At 45.5% G+C, this 20,258-nt stretch overlaps 1 protein-coding gene across 5 annotated transcripts in view; it reads left to right on the top strand.

Moving 5' to 3' along the window:
• The window catches only part of LOC146189842 (BAI1-associated protein 3-like), a 441,950-nt gene that overhangs the window by 306,117 nt on the left and 115,575 nt on the right, over positions 1 to 20,258 (top strand). For all 5 annotated transcript variants that reach the window (XM_084604615.1, XM_084604614.1, XM_084604612.1 and 2 more), the window contains 4 exons: positions 1,094 to 1,177; positions 4,552 to 4,820; positions 6,820 to 7,089; positions 17,740 to 17,784. In XM_084604615.1, the coding sequence (XP_084460741.1) occupies positions 1,094 to 1,177; positions 4,552 to 4,820; positions 6,820 to 7,089; positions 17,740 to 17,784 (668 nt within the window). The remainder of the gene's footprint in view (positions 1 to 1,093; positions 1,178 to 4,551; positions 4,821 to 6,819; positions 7,090 to 17,739; positions 17,785 to 20,258) is intronic.

Genomic DNA, 20,258 nt, shown 5'->3' with positions numbered 1-20,258 from the left:
GTTCTGTGCTGGCTGCATCCACTTGACCCCTGCGAACTTCTTAATCTCATCCGCCCACCTAACTTTCTGCCGCCCCCTGCTACGCTTCCCTTCCCTTGGAATCCAGTTTGTTACCCTAATCGACCATCGGTTATCCTCTCTTCGCACTACATGTCCTGCCCATGCCCATTTCTTCTTCTTAATTTCCACTAGAATGTCGGTAACTTGCGTTATTTCTCTGACCCGCTCTGCACGCTTCCTATCTCTTAATGTTACCGCTACCATTTTTCGTTCCATAGCCCTCTGGGTTGTCCTCAACTTAAGTAGAACTCTCTTGGTTAGCCTCCACGTTTCAGCGCCATAGGTGAGTACAGGTAAGATGCAACTGTTAATATACTTTCCTCTTTAGCGAACGCGTGTCAAGCTGTGCATTAAGGAAACCTTCATGTCAAAACATCTGCATTGCCTTGCTCAGGATGTGTCTATACGAGCCCGTCTGCGGCTCCCAGTACTTTTTTGCTCCCTGTTTTGAAGTCCTGCAGCTTTGATTGCTAGTCTTTACAGCTCGAGTTGCCATATCAGTCACGTGTCATCATAGAGGTCGGTGTGAATAACATTCACCATGCCCGTGGTATTCCGGAAGCTTAGCTACTTCGTCTGGCTCTCAAGAGACTCATACGTACAACGTGCCTTCTCAACGTTGCGTGAGCAGCTGTCAGAGCTCCAGTTATTAACCGCTTACTTTTGACAAGAGGTGTACACATTACGACACACCTTGAAGCGCATTGCTGCGCCCATTAATCTTCGTTAAATGGCATTCTGCGCACGTGCTGCACGACTGACGCAGAAAGCAAACGCCCTTTTCGTAAAGGGAACATCGGTATATAGACAAACTACACTCGGGCGCTGTTTCAGCGGCGCCGAGATCAGAGGACGAGAAAGTCATTGCCCACGTCGGACACTAGCGACAGGTATACGAGTAAGGGGAGACGAATGGTCATTCCTTCTTCTTCCCCCCCCCCCCCCCCTCGCCAGTCTTGCCTGTTCTTTTCTTCTTTTGTTTTTCATTGTTTTATATTCTCTTTTGTCTCATTTTATTCCTCGTTCTTCGCAGGATGACGCCGACAAAGAAAAGCCCATACCGACAGAGACTGAGCTGGGCATCGCTCACCAGGAGTACCAAATCAACAAAAAAGAGGTGAGTAATGCGACGACTGAAAGACGGACTCTAGGGTGTATTGGAGTGAAGATAAAAGACAAAAGGGAAGCACTACGGTCGTCGCATCACAAACGGCAGGCATGTTCCCGGGCCGCTCGGCCATGCTAGCTTGTTTGGCCGAAAATGAAATGCGCCTCGCCTGTGGGCTTGCTCCCGGCTAATTACGCGCAGCCCTGCGGAAGTTGCGTCTGTCAGCATGGCTGAAGCCAAGTTGCACAGTACTAAAGAGAGAAAAGAGGAGAAGATTCGGATCTTTTACTGCACGTCAAGCTCCTTGAGCTTGAATGCAGTCATCAACAAATAATTTAGGTCTCCTGGTTTTAGTGTTAAAGTAAGGCTCAAGCGCTATGAAGAAGTTCAGGAACTATACCGGAGTGTTGCAAGCCATAAAAGGTTTGATATATTTTTATCGGACATGTCACCATTACATAGCCTCCTTTTCCTGTAGACGCTCTTGTGCCAGAAATTTATATCTCGATCTCGAGCTAAGGTGATATTAAATATACCTCCTCATGGTCGGCTAAATCTTGAGAGGAGTTAAGAAAACCTTCTGCTCCGTATTAATCTCTACGTTTAGGCTCCATTTGAACGTTTGAATCCTTGAGATTACATCCTTGAATTCTATATTCTAGAAATTAAACTCCATATTACCCGGTAAAAATTCCTGTACGGTAAAACATTTTTCCATTGAAGGAACCTCATTCCGACCGCTGTGTGTTAATAAGACGAACCCTGGAGACAGTTTAGGAATTCTTTTGTGACACAAAGGTGGTAAATTACAATACTCTTTTTTTTTTTCTTTTCGGTCACACAGCTGAAGGTGTGCACATTACCAGGTCTTGCTTAATAAATTTGGTTCTTGCAGCGTTCCCGTTCATCTCGAATTAGACTACCTGGCTCACCCTTTCCAATCTAGTATAGGTGTAAAAAACAAACAAACAAAAAAAAACAACAGCGAAGGTCGTTTACAGGAAGCCCTCAAATAAATGGCGTCTACCTACTGTCATGCTGTCCTCACCATCAACCGCCTTGAACCTGCTAGAGGCCAGAACATGTGCAACGCGGTTGGCCGTGGCTTCATGACAATACTCTCAGAATCGACACCAGTCTAAACAGACCGATGAGGGGGTGAGAAGTGCAGTTGTCACAAAAATTGGTTAAGGAGTATCGCAAGCGAAATAATCTCTGTCAGGATCCGCCCGTGTTCATTGAACTTCTACTGTTCTGGCACGTCTTCGTACGCTGTGCACGGAAACTGAAGTTTCTAATTGCGTAAATAGAACGCATCAAAAATTACGTATTGATTTAGACTGTTACTTTTTTTACATTTTCATTTCACATTTATTTTATTTCATTCGCCTTCAATCGCGTAAAACAAAAGGAAAAAAAAAAAACAATGCCAGCGGAGAGGTGCAATCGTATAAGATACGAAATCACTCATCTGAACACGGGCATCCTCCCCGGCTGCTTTGTCGTAATTTACAGATTGCGACGCCTCCAATTAGCCACGCAGTTCACCATCGGAGGCGTATGGTAAATTTTGCTTTGCGTGTATCTGTGTTTTGATTAGTGTTGCGCAGCTCGTTCGACTACCGCTAGATCTACGCAGTATTCAGCTAACCTAGCTTTGTGGTTTGCGCCAATCAAGGGTGACTGATTTTGATTCGCGGTTCCCGTGGGAAGTCTCGCAAGTTGCGTGATTGAGGAGTCCCGATTCCTGTGGGATGTGACGACAGGCCATCCGCCGCGCAAGATTTCTTTTTTTTTTTTTTTTTCTGCGCTCGGGCCGGTATTGATGGCAACAACCTCATCGATGGAGCGAATACGCCGTGGGACCGTTTTAATTTTCTTTTTGACACGAGTGTGGGAAGCAGCGATCAATTGCCGCCGTCGGAAGTAAGGGAGTGGTACTGGTTGTTCGAGCTTTCCTGGCTCTTGTATTAATGAACTGCACTCACCACTAGGTGCCTTTACGGTCTGATCCAACTAATATATTTTCAAGTTTAGTGAGCGCTGAGTTTAAATGTACGCTTTCTTTTTAACAAACGTTCTTTGTGTCCTTACTTTTTGTTCAGGTTTCTTACACGTGTACAGATGTGTCTCTCTCTATCGGACTAGGCTGAATGCTCTCGGTGCTATGAAATCGGCAGCACATTTTTACGAACTTCGTTTTATTCAAGGATTAAGGTAAAGCATACATAGTATCTTTTTTTTTTTATTCTTTGACCAGTGATCAAATTCACAATATCATCGATTATTAGAACAGCGGCTTTGTCTCAGATCACTAGAGCTGTGCGGTGAAATTGAGGGAGGAAGTTTCGGACGGTTGTATACTCATAATTTTTACTGCCTTCGCCCACATCCTACGGTGCGTCGGCGTATATGCTGCCAAACGGTGCTTCGAGGGTATTGCTTTCATTTCTGTTTTTTTTTATTCTTTTAAAGCAAGCGTTTCCATTTTATAAATGTACTGGCATCGTTCGTGGCGTCATTATGCACCCCCACACCTCCACTGTGCTTTGCGAGGAAGAATGAAAGCCTTCGCAGTTTTAGCGACTTTAGTCGACACTTGTATAATTGTTTCTGAAGCAAAACGAATTTGCATGCGTTTGCACACTTTCGGTTCATATGAGCTCGCCGTAACCCTAAAACATCAGCAGTGTTTTCTAACGCCTCGAAGTGAAGATGTGGGCTTCCAATGTACGCTCTCCTTTCCGAGACGTTTCTCTCGTTCTTCTGAAGTTTTTTGAGCGCGTCGCAACCGCTTAGTTTCATTCCAACGTTCAGCACTGGAAAGACTTGAGTCCTCACTAGCGTTAAGTGCACTCATTAAACTAATTTCAGGCTCCCTAGGGCTAGAACGCGTTCGGCGAGCTGCATCTTGTGCTTGGCGTTTAGAAAACCGTTGTTCCCGTTCTTCAGCAGTTTTCGCAGCCCTTCGTCTCTTCCTGGCCTCGCATTGGCGAGCAGTCTTCTCCTTCTGCTTACTAGTCGATGGCATGGCCAAGCGTGGCGCATGTCCACCGCCGTGTTCTCCGACGAGCCGAGCTGGAACCCCTTTTCTCTGCACCTGGTATGACGTCACTTTGCTTAAGGTCAAACGTGTCCACCGCCGTGTTACGCGAAGGGCTTGAAAATGCGCGTACTATTGCTTTCGCAAAAAAAAAAACAAAAAAAAAAACGCGAGATAACCACGAAAGCTTAGCGCCCTTAGCCAGGAGCTGTCCGAAATCCCCCGATACTGATCATTCTTGTGATAGCCGACGCGAGTCACTTAGCCATCACTGCGGTTGGGGGAACCTCCTCTTTCACCGCTTATGGTTTGAGCCAGGCGCTCCTTTGCACTATCGCAGTGGGAGGAGCTGTATGTGGAGGTGCTGTACACGGTGGAACACAAGCTGGGCTGCTCGGGCGGCGTCAGCCCCGGAGAGCTGCATGCGTACGCCCAGGCGGCGTTCGGTATGCCGGCCGACAACCACCGGCGACTGCTGGCACTGGCGCGAGAGGAGAAGCCGCCCATCCCGGTGCTTAACGTGACCGTGGTCGAGGCACAGGGGCTCGAGGCCAAGGACCCCAACGGCTACAGCGACCCCTACTGCATGCTGGGCATTCAGCCGGCCGGGTAAGCCCTGTTCGTAGCATTACCTTTATTGTATTGAAAATGCACACTATTCAATTGCCATAAGAATTGAAAGACGAATATAAAATGAAAGGATAAACAATAATTGTCACGTGCCTAGCGCTGCGCGGCCGCCGTGCTCGGTGCCGACGACGACGAAGCGTTGTTGGCTCGAGCGGCGCACTGGTGCTGGACACTGTCATCGGAGCTAGAAGCAAACCGTACTCTCGAGTCTTACCTTCACGGTACCATGTACCTTGACGGCTCCCTGTGGCTTGAGCCGTGACAATATATACCGGGGAGTTAAATATAAAATAGAAGTTTTAGAGCCACTTTCTTGGAACTAGGTTTCTTCAGAAGTGTAATCCGCAGTTGTTATGCGTGCCAGTGCAGAGCAGTGTCACGAGGAAAGCCACAAATATACTAATGTAAGTCTGCCACTGCCTCTCCCGTATCCCATGCCCTTCGCCGGGCCCTAGCGCACTAGCTGTTAACCTAATAATCGCGGACATAAGCCTCGAATTGTATTCTTTTTCAAGAATAAACGATGACTTTACGTTACAGAATTGCATCGGGTCGTACGTGACCACATGACTTGGTTATGGCTCTTCACCAGCTTATAGCTGCAGGAAACGACTATTCAATAATTTAAACTTGTGTTCAGGGTAGGATTAAAGTTAATATATTTCCCTCCGTACCTGGAAGCCTTTTGGTAAAGTACGTGGAGATGTTTGCGTTAACATGTCGCTGCTTTGTCACGGGCCAGTCAATATTGGCTGCACAGAATCAGAACCAAATCGTACAGCCTAAAGCCTCAAGGAGCTTTGGAGACTGCTCAAAAATAAAATAACCTCTGTTATTTTAAAGCATACCGCAGCCTAAAACACAGCGCTGGTTTTTTATATATCAGCTTCATTTCCGCGTTCAGAGCTGCCTTCATGGTATCGGTTTCAATAGAGTGGTCTAAGAATATCGGTGGGGCGAATGCCATTTGTTCTGTATTTAATGGCTAGCTGTGAAAAACACGTGTGCATGTGTCCCACCGAGATTTGAAAATATGCAGTGGCATCCTGGGGCCACCTTCTTAGCACTAGGGTTCGCATAATAAAGGGACACTGGGAGCAACCTCATAAAATTTCTGTTTACAGTAAACAGTTGTCCTACTTAATTGATCTGAGTTCCGCAAAAATTTGAAATTAAAAAACAAAAATAACTTGGCTTTTTTTCCTGAACGCTCGGTACAGACTTCTTTTATTGATAATGAACTCTGCGATCAGATTTCGGAAGTCAGTGGCAGCGTAGCGTAGCCTCCTAGATAAGCGTTTGGAAGTGTTAGAGATACAGTTTTATCGCTGGCGAAATTCGCCGATTATTATGAGATCTGTAGTTAGGTTTCCGGGTTTATTTCGCGAGGAGTGTAGTATCCTCGTCATTGGAGGACAGTGACCAAAGCAGCTGGCACAAACCATCCACCAAGTGCTGGAACTGTTGGCAATGTGCGGCTCCACAAACGACCCGTACATTGCCAACACACTCAAATGTTAGGCCTATCGGTTGTGGCTGCTGCCTGAGAAAAATTACGAGGGACTTTAGCGACTAGAGTACTGAAAAGCGAAAGCCTGAGGCCGCATTCTGCTGCGCAACTGGCACTGATTAGTAAATTGTTCATTAGTCATTGATTTTTAGACAATAAGAAAGCAGGCAATTAATAATAAATATTTAGTCATCAATTGGTAATTATATTATGATAAATTAGTCGTTAATTAGTCATTGGTCATTGATTGACATATGGGCACACAAGGCATGCATTCGCGCATACTGTGGTGGTGCTCTGTGATTGGTCGAGACCTCTATGACGACATCCCACCTCAGCCAATAAGAGCCGCCGCAAAGCGGGACACATTTTGTCCGCGACAGCATGAGCCATTAAAGGCTTCCTTAATATATAGACACAGGTCAACTTACATTGTTTCTTCTCCCTGTTCCGTTAATCCCTGCGCAGTAACGTGGACCCGCAGAGGCGGCGCCGGCGTAGCAGCAGCGCCACCAGTGGCTGCGGCTCCGATGAGGAGCCCCCTGCAGGGGGCCGGTCCCCGGCAGGCAGCGCCACGGGCTCCCCGCGGCGCTCGCTGCGAAAACTGGGCGCATCGTTCAAGAAACGAGAGCCCCGCAGCGGGTCTCTCGAGGGTGCCACTGTGCCGGCTAAGTTCATCCGTACGACTACGGTCAAGCCGGCAACACTCAACCCTCGCTGGAACGAGCGCTTCCGCCTGTGAGCATCGGAGGTTTTTCTTTTTCTCGTTACGGTTTCGCATGTGTGTGAAGTACGGGTGTGTTTAGGCAGCCTGAAACACACTTTATTAGCCTCTTTTTGGGTTTATTGAATGTTTGGTATTGCTACTGTTATCACATCAGGTAACCGAAAGTGATCCCGAGGCCTCCGCTGTGGCACCTCTCATAGCCTTTATGAGCCTCGGAATATGCAGGGAAAAGTAGTTTTTGGGGTTTGAAGCGCTCGAAGTTTTTCCGTCAAGTTGCATAACTGCTGGAGTAAAAGTGTCACAGTTCCTAGAAGCCACTCCCCCATTTTCGCGACGAGTTTTTCAAATATAGATTTTCCATACTCACACTGGAATACTGAAAGGGTAGTGCATGTTTTAAGCTTTTGTGTTGATGTTGAAAGGTTATATCAACGTGTGGTTCCAGGTTCAGTCAGATAATTGGTGCATTGAACTATATATATATACACACACTGCGCATAGATGCGGCAGCGCCGAGGCCTATTGAGTCAGTGTAGTCTTTTGCCTCGGTCCCTTGCAGGTGGTCGTCAACGTTGACTCAAAAATAAAAAGAGGACAATGAGTTGGCAATACAACTTAGTTGTTTGCATTTTTGTTGATTGACGACGTTTTGTAGCCTTTATCATACTTCTTTGAGTATTTTGTATCATTATTGTTGCTAGTATCACGCCATTCGTTCATATTGTTATATGGTGACAAGCGAAGAGGACAGCACAACATGCCGATAGGGTGAAGGATGATTTAATGTTTGGCCTAGCGCGCGGGCTCCTCGCGCCACTGCCGATGTTCTTCGTAACACTTCCCGGGACCACCGAGCGATCGTCCCGATCGGTTCGCTTGAAGTTGATGATGACGTGACGGTGAGGATGTTTAAGGAAAGACAGCAGTGAATGACTTGCTTGCCACCACGATGTCTGATGCGTGGGTTATCCGCCTCCCCTGGAGCTGTTCAACCATCCGCCTCCAAAGCATCCATGGGACCGATGCCTCGAGGTCGCGTCGGGTGGCTTGGGCGGGGGTTGCGTGTTCGTGTCCATCAATTCCTTCGGGTAATCTGGGTCTTTCGGGTCCTTCGTCTCAGTTCTTGTTGGTCTGTGTGTTCTCCTTGTCTTAAGATCCAGGTTGGGGGCTGGGCGGTGGTTGTTGTTCGGGTCTGGGCTGGGGCGGAGCTGCTCGGCGGTGTCCCTGAGCCCTGGGTCGATGGTCCCGGCTCACAGATGGCGTCGATGCTCCAAGGCGAGGATGGGGATGACCCACCCAGCACCTCCACCAAAATGTTACGTGGTGACAAGCGAACAGGACAGCACAACATGGCGATAGGGTGAAGGATGATTTAATGGTTGACCTAGCACGAGGGCTCCTCTCGAGCCTCTGCCGATCCTCTTCTTCGTAACTATATCATCCAGCTGAGGGCATGCGGTTTACCACTGGGCCAAAGTTACTTGCCTGCAAGCATGGTCGAAACTGATGCATAGCTAAAATTTATGCTCAGGTTAATAATTTGCATGACTGCTGTCGCCCTTGATTATGCTAGCGAATACCGGGCTTGAAGATATCGAAATATATTACCATTATTCGATAATATAGCATGTGACGCCCACGAGAAGATGAGAAAAAGGAGGCAAAAACGGTGCTAGCTGCGATCGAAAAGCGCGCAACACTTGCTCGCTTCGGTAGGCGGGGATGTAACTGGTGTAGGGAAACTAATAGCGTAACGTTAGAATGAGTTGAAAGCAAGGCGTACCACACCATCCTCTGTCCGTGTATAGAAATACCCTAGCGACGTGCTACTCAAGATGAAATATGTAGTCAAAAGTAGTTTGGTGCTTGTAAAGTAGATTCATCGCGTTTATGCGTGCCATCTCATGCGATGTCTTGCATTCCTGCAATGCGAATCAAGAATTTCTTCCAGATTATAGCAGCTACAGCCACATACGTATACGTCGGTTTGATCACTTGTCACTCGGCCACTCCCACGCCACATTCAAACTCACTTACTCGACATGACTTATCGAACAGAGCCCTATTTACTAACACATAGCTGTAGTCAGAAGTTATGATGACGATCCGACCTTACAGATGGAATAATGCACACGCCTGGAGCGACGTCAAAATAAATTCAATGTAGTAAAGTTAACTGAACACGCTCAAGGTTGTTCTGCAATCACTCTACGTGCACGGTTAGCCAATGAAGATGCTTCGCATCAGTGTCTAGCGATAGCTTGAACATAACGCGCAGCTACCGAGCTTATACAGATGCGTGACCTATTAGTTGTAGGATAGGTAATGCAGCCTTTGGCAATGTCCGGTCGATGCACAGAATACTCAAGGTATGCACATATACATGGGCTTTTAAAACAAAGGTTATAACTTGTGCACTTAATAGCATGCGTAAAAGCATACTATTTAGCGGTCATATGTTAACTTCCGCGACATATCATGATATCCACATACACGAAAAAAAAAATTATATATACACGACCACTTAGGGTAACGCCTCTGTGATCGAATGCCCTGTTCAAATCAATGCACAGACTCGTGCACTCCATATTCTTTTTAAATGAGTAATCAGGTTGTCGAGTATGCATTTATTGCTTGTGTGATGGCGTGAGCTGTACAGGTGGCGAATTTTCTTGCCTATGTATTCAATATCGCGAGGAAATGGATAAAGATGCATTAGCTTGCGTATAGTTGCGCAGTGCATGTCATCGCACGTGCTTACGCTACGTGTTCTGCGCATGGGTAGCCTTCAACACGCAGCCCCCATCGATATACAGAAGCGAGCAGAGCCCTTAACGCTGTTCGTGCAAAGTGCATAAGGCATTGGGAAACATTCTGTCGCAAAATGTTGTTGGATGTGGGTTTGCGAAAAAAAAAAATTACAGGACTGCACTTTGGCCTGTTTAAGAGCACAAATGGCGAACACCATTTTACAGGACTGTTTTCACTAACTGTATCATCATCATCATCATCTATACAAACATCATCCTTATCGCTACTATCATCAGCATCAACTAAATGCACCGTAATTGTGATCGATACTACCACCTTTACCATTTTCACAAACAGGAGCGTCATTGTCATTGCTACTGTCGTTATTGTCACTAACTGCATTCTCACGCTAGACAAGAAAAATTGCTACCGGTTTCTCACGAGCCCGGTTATCACTGGCACATTGTTGAAAGACCTGCTCAAATTTATTTTCGAGAGGGTTATGCATTGATTTATCGCTATCGAAAAAAGTGGCTGCAGAACCTCCGGACTGGATTTCAAGGGTACAGCATTTATTGTCTTGGCGGGAGTTTTAATGTCACAAAGAACTGACTGATCACGATGTTCCAATATGTACATAGCATGTGCTGATATTTTTTGTGTGCGAAATATTCTTTTTCAAAGTCAGGCAATAAAACAATGGGTAAAATCCCGGCATGAACTAATAGTTTGATTGCTCGGCTGTGGATCAGCGGAATAGTTTTTCGATTCCCGATGGAGTTAATTTTTTTTAAGTTCCAGTTCATGCGAACATGTCTACAGCCGATGAACCTAGAAAGGCTTTCGCCTAAAAAAAATGAATGATTGATCTTTTGTCTGGTTGCCAACTAAGCTCGCTTCGTTCAGCGGACAGAAAGAGGAACTTCCTGCATACAGGAACTTCCATACAGGAACTTCCTGTATGAAGTTCGCCTCATGCTTCCAGGCCACTGTTTCTAGGCGAATAGAAGAAACGCATCTTTTCGCACGCCCCTGTCCCGTGAAACCTACTGTTCACCCTTCAAGGCAGACGTGGTTCTTACAATGGTTGGCGTTTTTTTTTTGCGGACGGTACCGCGCTGGAGAACGTTGGTGACGACAAAGACGCATTGTGCGACACTGGCTGGATATGTAAATTAAATTGGATCGCAGTTCCTAAAGAGACACCTAACAAATCATTGCCAGATAACAAAATTCCGGCGTCCTGGGTGTTGACAAAAGTTGCACAGATGTTTGAGTGTATCTGGATTGCCGACGTAACATTAGCAATTCAGGCTCAACACAATACCAGCTAATCTTATGAGGCGAGCAAATTTCGCCAGTGCGCTGTATACACATTATTCTAACCGTTACACACATGTAAGTCGCCGCACAAGCAGAGATTTTTTTGTTGTTGGTGTTGTTGTTAAACCGGTAAACGAATTGCCGACTGGCACCTAGCATTCAATTAGGACTACCTCACAAAAGGCATCAAATATCACACTATGCGCGAGTAAAGAACAACAAAACAAGGGGAAAAGAGGTGAAGGAATCCAGTGCCCTTATTGAAAGCCGGCATTTAAATAATTCCACAATAGAGCTGAACTTTCGGCTACGGTTGCGTCAGGTGTAAGGCGGCCTATACGTTTCTTTCATTTCGGTTCGAATCCACGGATATGAACGAAGCGTAGCAAGGCTAAAAAAAAGAAAAAAAAAGAAGAGGAAGTAAAATTCGAATGGAAACTTTTTTATTGCGTAAAGGGCGTTTTCTCCGTAGCGAAACATGGAACGTAGGCGTCGAAACATGTTTTGCGCTTAATTTGTTTACTTTTTTTTTTTTTTGTCTCCTCGGTCGTAATCGTAGAATCCTCACCCTTACGCTTCTTCGGCTTTCTGCACAACGCTTCCCTTTGTGCGTCTCGTTTCGTTCCCTGTCACCGGCAAACAGCTTTTTCGCGTCGCTCCAGTACTGGCCGATAGAAACACGATCGACGTGGATCCTGCGTGTTTCTACTTTTTTTTTTCACCGGTCTCTCACTTTCGGAAGGTTCCTGTGGAGACGCGCGTCTTTGCTGGCGAACACGAATCTAAATAGAAAAGAGAGCTACGTGGGAAAAGCAAGAACAGCAAGAAATGTTTTTTTCTTACGAGAGAGCTCCACGCCTCGCCGGGTCGCCTAAAAAGCTTCTCGGTTCCTTTCCACCCACTCTAAAGAACTACATATTTTATATTGTTTATTTCGACTCAGCATTCCATAGGAAAGTTTACTACTTTTAACTTTCTTTTTTTGTTTCTCCTTAAAATTAAAGTTCTGCCGCGAAGCACCGTCACTCCATCGGAAGACTTGTAATCTTTCGATGGAGGAGCATTTAAAATTTCTTTTTCTGTAGGGGCTCCTCTTCTCTTAGTTTTCTGCTTGTCGACAGCTCTCGGGCTTTGAGCCAAACAATGAGTCCGGGCAGGTGGAAAATAAGTTGACAACACCCTCTCGCTCACTCTTTCTGTATCGGTTGCTCGTGCGATTTAATTTAGCGTCCCCGATCCTCTCAAGCCGATGGCGTATTGATTCAGCCTTAATCGTGTAATGTAGCGCGACTCAGAATACTTTACATTCTTGTTCCCGCGCGAGTCTCTATTAGAATAAACGCCAGGTGGTATGCAGAGCGCCGCTTAAACACTGACGCACATGCTGTAAAGCATGATGTACCCTCACCATCAGCTAGATCGCACCCTATATCCCATAGCTAAGCGGATGAACGCATAAGCATGGCGTGTGTTGCAGCCTTGATTAAAACCATGGTAGCCCAGTCAATGAAACTCATTAAGGGGAACAAAGGGTTGCTTGCGTTTTGCGACTCATGTACGACGTGCGTTGATAAGGGTTTCATGAAGTATAACCACTTTATTGGTGTCACATGACATACTAGTTCTATGAAAAACCAATTATGTCATGGTGTCGGGGTCTTCGTTGCTAGATAAGGTAACTACGCCGCACTCGTAGCACATGCGTCGCGCGATGACCTGATGCGTGCGAGCCGTCCCAGTGCCTCTGGTCTTGTCATGATGACGTCATTTTTGAGCGGGGCGCGCTCTCGGCACGAACCTCTAATTGCTGGCACCGAAAAGAATTTCTTCACGTTCAAAACAAAAACAAAAATGGAGGAAATAAAATTAAAATAAAGATGCGAAAACTAGAGTAGCCTATGCTAATATCCAGTATTTAGCGTTCAACAAGGTTAATACTAAGCAGCTCATTCTTAAAATATTGCCTTTAGGAAACAATGGCCAATACAAAGATGGTAGATCGCCTTTGTTTCGTTTATTATTATACGTGTACTTTAATGAAACCAAACTACTCCCATCTTATACCGGAATAGGATTGATGATATTGTAAATAAATACACAAATAAATAAATAAATAAATAAATAAATAAATAAATAAATAAATAAATAAATAAATAAATAAATAAATAAATAAATAAATAAATAAATAAATAAATAAATAAATAAATAAATGCGGTTGGCGATGTTTTTTACATCACGCAATAATTTACGCAACTGTGTTTTATGGGCCTTCAAAAATGCTGTCACGTGACCAGCTGTTATATTAAATCATTCGCTATGTGTGCACAGCTAGATTGTTCGTAGAGAGCACTGGAGTGAAAAGTAGGATTTATTATCTGGGAAGCGTCTCGGGGCATTAAAGTGGCACGTTGTCACAGGGAAGCTTTTTTATTACGCCAGGTATCTTTTTCTGTTCGTACAAAATCACTTTACATAAATGCTAGCTTGATGAAACTGCAGTATACGTGTCTCTTATAAAAGTTAATGAATTCGTAAAAATTAATCAGCTATGCTTTATATATTTGCTAGAAGGAAACAGTGTCAGTGCACAAATTGTAGATATCTTCGAAAAACTGCTGCTTGCGTCGCTTCCATTACACTGCAATTTACGTAGATCTATTTATTGACTTTCAAAGAAAGCTGCCGCGTGATCAACTGCTATTTTAGATCATTAGCCAAGCGCGTACACAAAGCTTTGTTGAAGAGAACACGGCATGGAAAAATGAATTTTGTGAACGGGACTCTGGGCTTTTAAGTAGCGCCGTCGTCATGAACAAGTTTTTTTTTGTTTACTGCACCAGGTGTCGTGTTCTGTTGGGAAAAGAATGACCGCAAGTAATGATTAGCTTGATAGAAACAACGTAGCCAGCCTGTTAACGGTAAGATCTACAACTCCCACTTTGGCACTTTTTCGCAAGGAAAATAATTATGAAGTTACCTAATCTGTCCTTACTATCCTTACTAATTAACATACACCCACACATGCGCGCCCCAAACACACACGTGCGCGCGCCACGCACGCACGCACGCACGCACGCACACACACACGCGCACGCACACACGCACACACACACACACACACACACACACACACACACACACACACACACACACACACACACACACACACACACACACACACACACACACACACACACACACACACACACACACACACACACACACACACACACACACACACACACACACACACACACACACACGCGCGCGCGCGCGCGCGCGCGCACGCACGCACGCACGCACGCACGCAGCGTCCACTTAATGTAACCAAGCTTCTAAATATACGATGCGCTATAATCCTGTGTAATCAATCTGAGAGCTGCTGTCAGTCGGCTATCTTAGTCTGTAGTATTTTGTTTTCGTTCGTTGATGTTAATACCAAAAAATATCTATTTTCTTATCCATTAGATTGAAGACGAAAGCGTCAATTAAAGAGTTGTAGATAGCCCCGCAAAACGGCTAGTTGCGTTGCGCATATGTATATGTATATATACCGCATATCCGCAGCGCTGAATATGCTAGTGGGCCTGTGTTACGCTTGTCACGGTTAGCGGTTTTATTTACTACGCTTCGGGAAAACCAAAACGCAACACACGACCGTGTCAGCACCGTTTACACGAGCTGTTTTTGGCCTGACGTACTGGGCGGAATAAATTTACCAATTTGGCCGAGATGCAAGTAATCTAAAATTCATGCCTTTCTTTATATTCCCAACAGCTCCTTACCCTCTATGAGGACAAGGAATAATAGAGAAGGCAGGATCGAGGAGCAAGTCAGGAGTAAAAGGGGCATGTCTGCTCTCTTAGGCAGCTTGTCGGCTAAACCCCATATTACTGTTTCTGTATAACGGAGAAATACATTCTTTACTGATAGCGTATAATATGACGCCTAAAGCGGCGACCGCGATATCCTGGAAGAAGCCCAGAAGGCTCTAGCTGCCTCAAAAAGAATGAAAAAAAAAAAAAACAAGAACAAATAAGCTTCGCTTATATCCCTGGATGTAATTCTTCTTTAATTTCGCTTCGAAGTACGGGAGGCGATACACAGGTTCGATTGATTGATGGGCTTGTGGTTTAACGGATAGCGCGGTGGACGCCTGACGAAGAATCATATCCAAAGAAAGGCCGCTGGGATAATGCGTCCACTGCAGGCACGGGCAGGGATCTTTTTTGGGGCGGGATTACTGGCAGATTCCCTCCTCTTGCAGTAAGCTTAATTCAGATTATTATTGCTGTGGATACGATGTTCAGATATAGGGATGCAGAATAAAGCCATGATAATCGAAGTCCAATGACTTTTTTTTTTCAGAACAGAAATGAAGCGGAAATTGAGTGTGCCAATATCAAAGTAATAACGTAATAATTCTATAGAAACCTCTTCGAAACCACTACCGTAAGTTGTGGTATAGTGAGGGGCCAGTGTAATTTACGCCACCGCTTGCTGCTATCTGCGTTATTTAAACGTGTATGAATAGAATCAGCAGTTAGGCGACATTAATTAGTGCTTGTTCAGTCTAAATTTATGCACTATGCGACGCTCTGTGAAGTGCACTATATTTATTACTACTCAAATCGCAAGACCGTTCTTTCTTAACCTACTGCTCTGGCTCGCCTGAATAAATTCTGTACTTTAGAAGTATTGGTGAAGTAAAAAAAAAAAAAATTCCTGTGTACCTGACCGAAGTCCTGCTAAACAAAACATTAAATTGGAAGAATGGGGAGGGGAGCCCAAGTGCCAGAGCACTGCCCCAGAGAGTCAAAATTATTCCCACCTCTCTTGAGCTACATGCCTTATTGTCTGACTGTTACCTTGGCATGTTAGCGTCCCAAAGCGACTCAGACTATGAGAGACGCCGCAGTAGAGTGCTACGGGCGACTTCTATCACCTGGGGTTCTTTGAGATGCACCGGTATCGCACAGTAAACGGGCGCCGTGCTTTTCACTTTCACCAAAAAGCAACCACCGCGGCCGGCATTAGATCCCGCATACTTCGGCACAGCAGTCTAGCGCCTAACCACTGAGCCACCGCGACGGTGATTACCTTTGTAAGTGAAAATTCAATGAGGAAAGAATAGTTTTTGATAGGAAATTAATAATTCGCCTAAGAGATAACGAAAGAAGGCCGAGACGTATGCGAATTTTAAAAAAATTGATTTTGTTTCTTTATTATTTTCCTCGTCAATGCTGGTATCGTTTTTACGAAACTCTTTAGGAACGTTCCTTTTCACTCCATCGCCCAAGATATGAGAACAATCGAGGATACATCAGACAGCGAATTTTGGTATAATTAAGCACTGCAATATGAGCTGTAGTGGCAAAATGTCGCGTGTTCTTATGTTTCAGTATATAAAACGTTTTCCCCTAAAAAGGAAATTGAATAATTTGAGATGAAAACATTTCAGCAGCGTTGCGTAGAATGGAAACATTAACAAAAAAGAAAAAACGTTTTCTTTTGCGGCTGAGCTTGGGGCCGGCTTTTAATAATCTTTTTGACTAGATGGACGCCTGAACTAGCCGTATACAGTGAGCGGCCGGTTAATGCGTTCCATATCTGAACCGACACAAGAACACTAACACTAAGAATACACACCTGACACATAATATTCTGCTTACAAAAAAAAGAGAACCCTCATTGCGAAGAATATGGAGAACAACTAATTATTTACCACGTTTTATTCTCTTGCACAGGTCTCGAAACACTAAGAAAAAAATATTTTACCCCATTTTACAAACAACACATTTCTTTTCACCCAAAACTGATGTTAGGCGAAGATGGAATTGTAGATTTGTCGTATGTTTTCAGTTTTCTAAGGAAAGCAAATGTTTTACACAAACTGCAGAATAAATCAAGTGTGCATCTGTAAACAAATTAAAACCTCATGCTTTCCACATCATTGCGTTAGCAGCTTATGCGCCATAAAAACCTACGCAACCCGTTTCCTAAAAAGAAACAACAAACAAACTGTAGTTCGAACACACCCGTTTCCCCCATTTGTTCACAAAACAAATTAACCTTACTCTTGGCGCATGATAGCCTTAGTTGCTTATGCGCCAAAAACCCCAACACAATACAACACACTAAGAACAATTTCATCCGAAGACAGTTATCTGCGAAAACTAATTATCTGGATCTCGCTTGCCATGCTGACGTTTCTGTACCAGCAGCTATACTGAATAAAAAAAAATATTCCTTCCAGTCTACTGAAAATCGTTGTGACCTTACCGAAAAGGATTGGTGCTAGTATTTTGAAGGTAGTGGCATCCAATCATAACCTCTGATACTTGCGCCAGGAAATGTCTTTCGGTACATTCGTGTCCTTTGGTGCTTTCGTAAGCTTAGAAACGCGCTCCTCTTGGTCAGAGTGGCATCTCTGGTTTTAACCCGGTACGTTATCTATACAGGTCAACTTCAATTTGGCCTAGAGATATCTTTAATGCGGCCCAGCAGCAGCGGTTCATCATTATTGTGTAGTTGACTTCTGACCTACGGACATTCTGTGACCCCGTGTTTTCTCATTTTGGCTGCAGGGATATCGACGACATCTACTCTGATCGACTTCACCTTGACGTCTGGTGAGTACTTGCCATCTACTCCAGTTTAACGAAAGAGGCATATAGGGAAAGATAAACAGAAATGTCACGTCTAATCGGGTCTAAAGTATAAATTCTTCAGTGCCATTTAATTTTTCATCTTTCTTTGCTGATTCTGCACGTTCTTTGTTCGTAGTCAGCTTAGTTTGTGCGGTTAGATTTCTCAATCTTGCCGTAGCAAGTATGCCTTGCCGCTACTGCCAATGCCTTCGCAAATTAACAAATAATGAAAAATAAAACAAATAAAAACAATTAGAGTTAATGCATCTTGATCGTGAACTGTTATTTTTGCCGCTCTGCCGAACCTTTGCGTCTATGGCGAAGTTTATTGCCTTGCTGGACCATTTTATCTGGGGCTGGGACTTCTTGGTTCTTTTCTGTGTATTCGGTAGAATTTCGTGGGTACTTGTTTCAGAACACCTTTCTCGTTCGGTGCATACTATTCCTTACGAATGAATGGATTACAGTTCTTATGGGGGGGGGGGGGGAGGGGAGACATTACGTGATGTTTTTTTTTAGTTATAGTCACTTAGAGAATATTGTCACGGACAACAGGGCTAGACTTGCCTAAAACGACGGGACGAAGCTGTACCAGCAGGCAAAACGTTCGGCGCACAGCACGAGAGTCAACTTCAGTGTCCTCTTCTTCCAGGCGCAGCTAGAACATGGGGACACCAGGTGGCATTACTCCCCCTCTTAAAAAAAGAAATAAGGGACGGAGCGCGAGCGATGGCCAATGTAAGCGAAAAGAAAGATCAGCACATGGACAGCACAGATAATGGAGGAGGGGTAAGGTGTCCTACGCGACAACGAAACAAACGCATAGCGCACTACCGCGTGAAATAGGGCTTCATGCGGACAACGTGCACGACCTCGGAGCGTGGTTGCCGACGCGAGGGCTGCACAGTGCCCACTGGAAGAACTTCGTAAGTCACTTCCGTGACTCGGCGCAGAACTTCGTAAGGTCCGAAGTAACGGGAAATCAGTTTATCACACAAGCCGGGTCGACGCACCGGGGTCCACACCCAAACTTTCTCTCCAGAATGGTATGCGACGTGTCAAGCAACCACGCAGCCATGCCATGCCGCCATTGAAGCAGTGCAGCATACCAATGCAAGAGATACGCGGATAAGCGTTGATGCAACCACATCAACTTGGAGGATAAGCGATTACCTATAACGCAAGCAAATGTGAGGTTATGCAAGCGCAAAAGAAAAGAGCATGGCGGAGGTTGTAGCGGCGTGCATCCGTGCCCTGCTGTTGTTGAATGTGAATGCGGGCAAGTTGACGTGCTTCCTCAACGCGCTGAGCAAACTGCTCGGCGTCTGGCATGAGTGGATGATCATCTGGGCAGCTCGGAAGCATGGCATCCAACATCGTCTGAACGTCACGTCCGTAGACTAGGCGAAATGGTGTAAAGCGCGTCGTCTCTTGGGTGGCCGTGTTGTAGGCATAAGTGATGTAGGGGAGAATTTCATCCCAGTTTTTGTGCTGCGAGTCTATGTACATTGCGATCATGTCGGCGATGGTTTTGTTGAGTCTCTCCGTGAGGCCATTCGTCTGCGTGTGATATGCAGTAGTTTTTCGGTGGCTGGTATGACTAAGCTCGAGCACGTCGTGCATGAGCTGTGCCGTAAACGCGGTGCCTCGATCGGTTACGACTAGGGACGGTGCGCCATGACGCAAAACGATTTGCTGCATAAAGAATTGAGCGATCTCAATTGATGTGCCGCGCTGCACTGCCTTGGTTTCCGCATAACGTGTGAGATAGTCGGTCGCGACTATAATCCATTTGTTTCCCATCGATGACAGCGGAAATGGGCCCAGTAGGTCGATGCCGACTTGGTCAAACGGCGTCCGAGGTGGAATAATAGGTTGGGGCAAACCCGCGGGCTTGAGAGGAGGCACCTTTCGACGTTGACACTCGCGGCAGCCTCTGACATAGCGATGGACGGCGTCAGAAAGTTTAGGCCAATAATAGGCTTGACGAACTCGAGCGAGTGTGCGTGCAAAGCCCAAGTGGCCGGAGGTGGGCTCATCGTGGCAAGCAAAAAGGATATCGTCGAGAAGGTCGGCCGGCACGACAAGGAGGTGCGCTCGATCAACAGTGCTGGAGTTTTTCTTGAATAAAACGCCATTCCGAAGACAGAATGCAGACAGGTGCCTTCCAAACTGGCGGGGGACGTCAGCAGCGCGACCCTCCAGGTGGTCGATGACAGGTCGAAGGTCTGGGTCAGCTCGCTGTCGGGTCATTATGTCTGAGGCATTCACTAGTCCAAGAAAACCTCTGTAATCCGTGACGTTATCGACAAATCCGACGGGTGCCCTGGAGAGCGCGTCAGCATCTTCGTGCTTCTGACCAGATTTGTACACAATGGAGTAATCAAATTCTTGGAGGCGAAGGCTCCATCGTGCTAGGCGCCCCGATGGGTCACGGAGATTGGCCAGCCAGCACA

The sequence above is a fragment of the Amblyomma maculatum genome, chromosome 5, assembly GCF_055883805.1.
Source record: "Amblyomma maculatum isolate TAMU_Amacu chromosome 5, ASM5588380v1, whole genome shotgun sequence".
NCBI classification, from domain to species: Eukaryota; Metazoa; Arthropoda; class Arachnida; order Ixodida; family Ixodidae; genus Amblyomma; species Amblyomma maculatum.
Note: the sequence above shows the minus strand (reverse complement) of the source record. Positions and strands in the feature narration are given on the sequence as shown.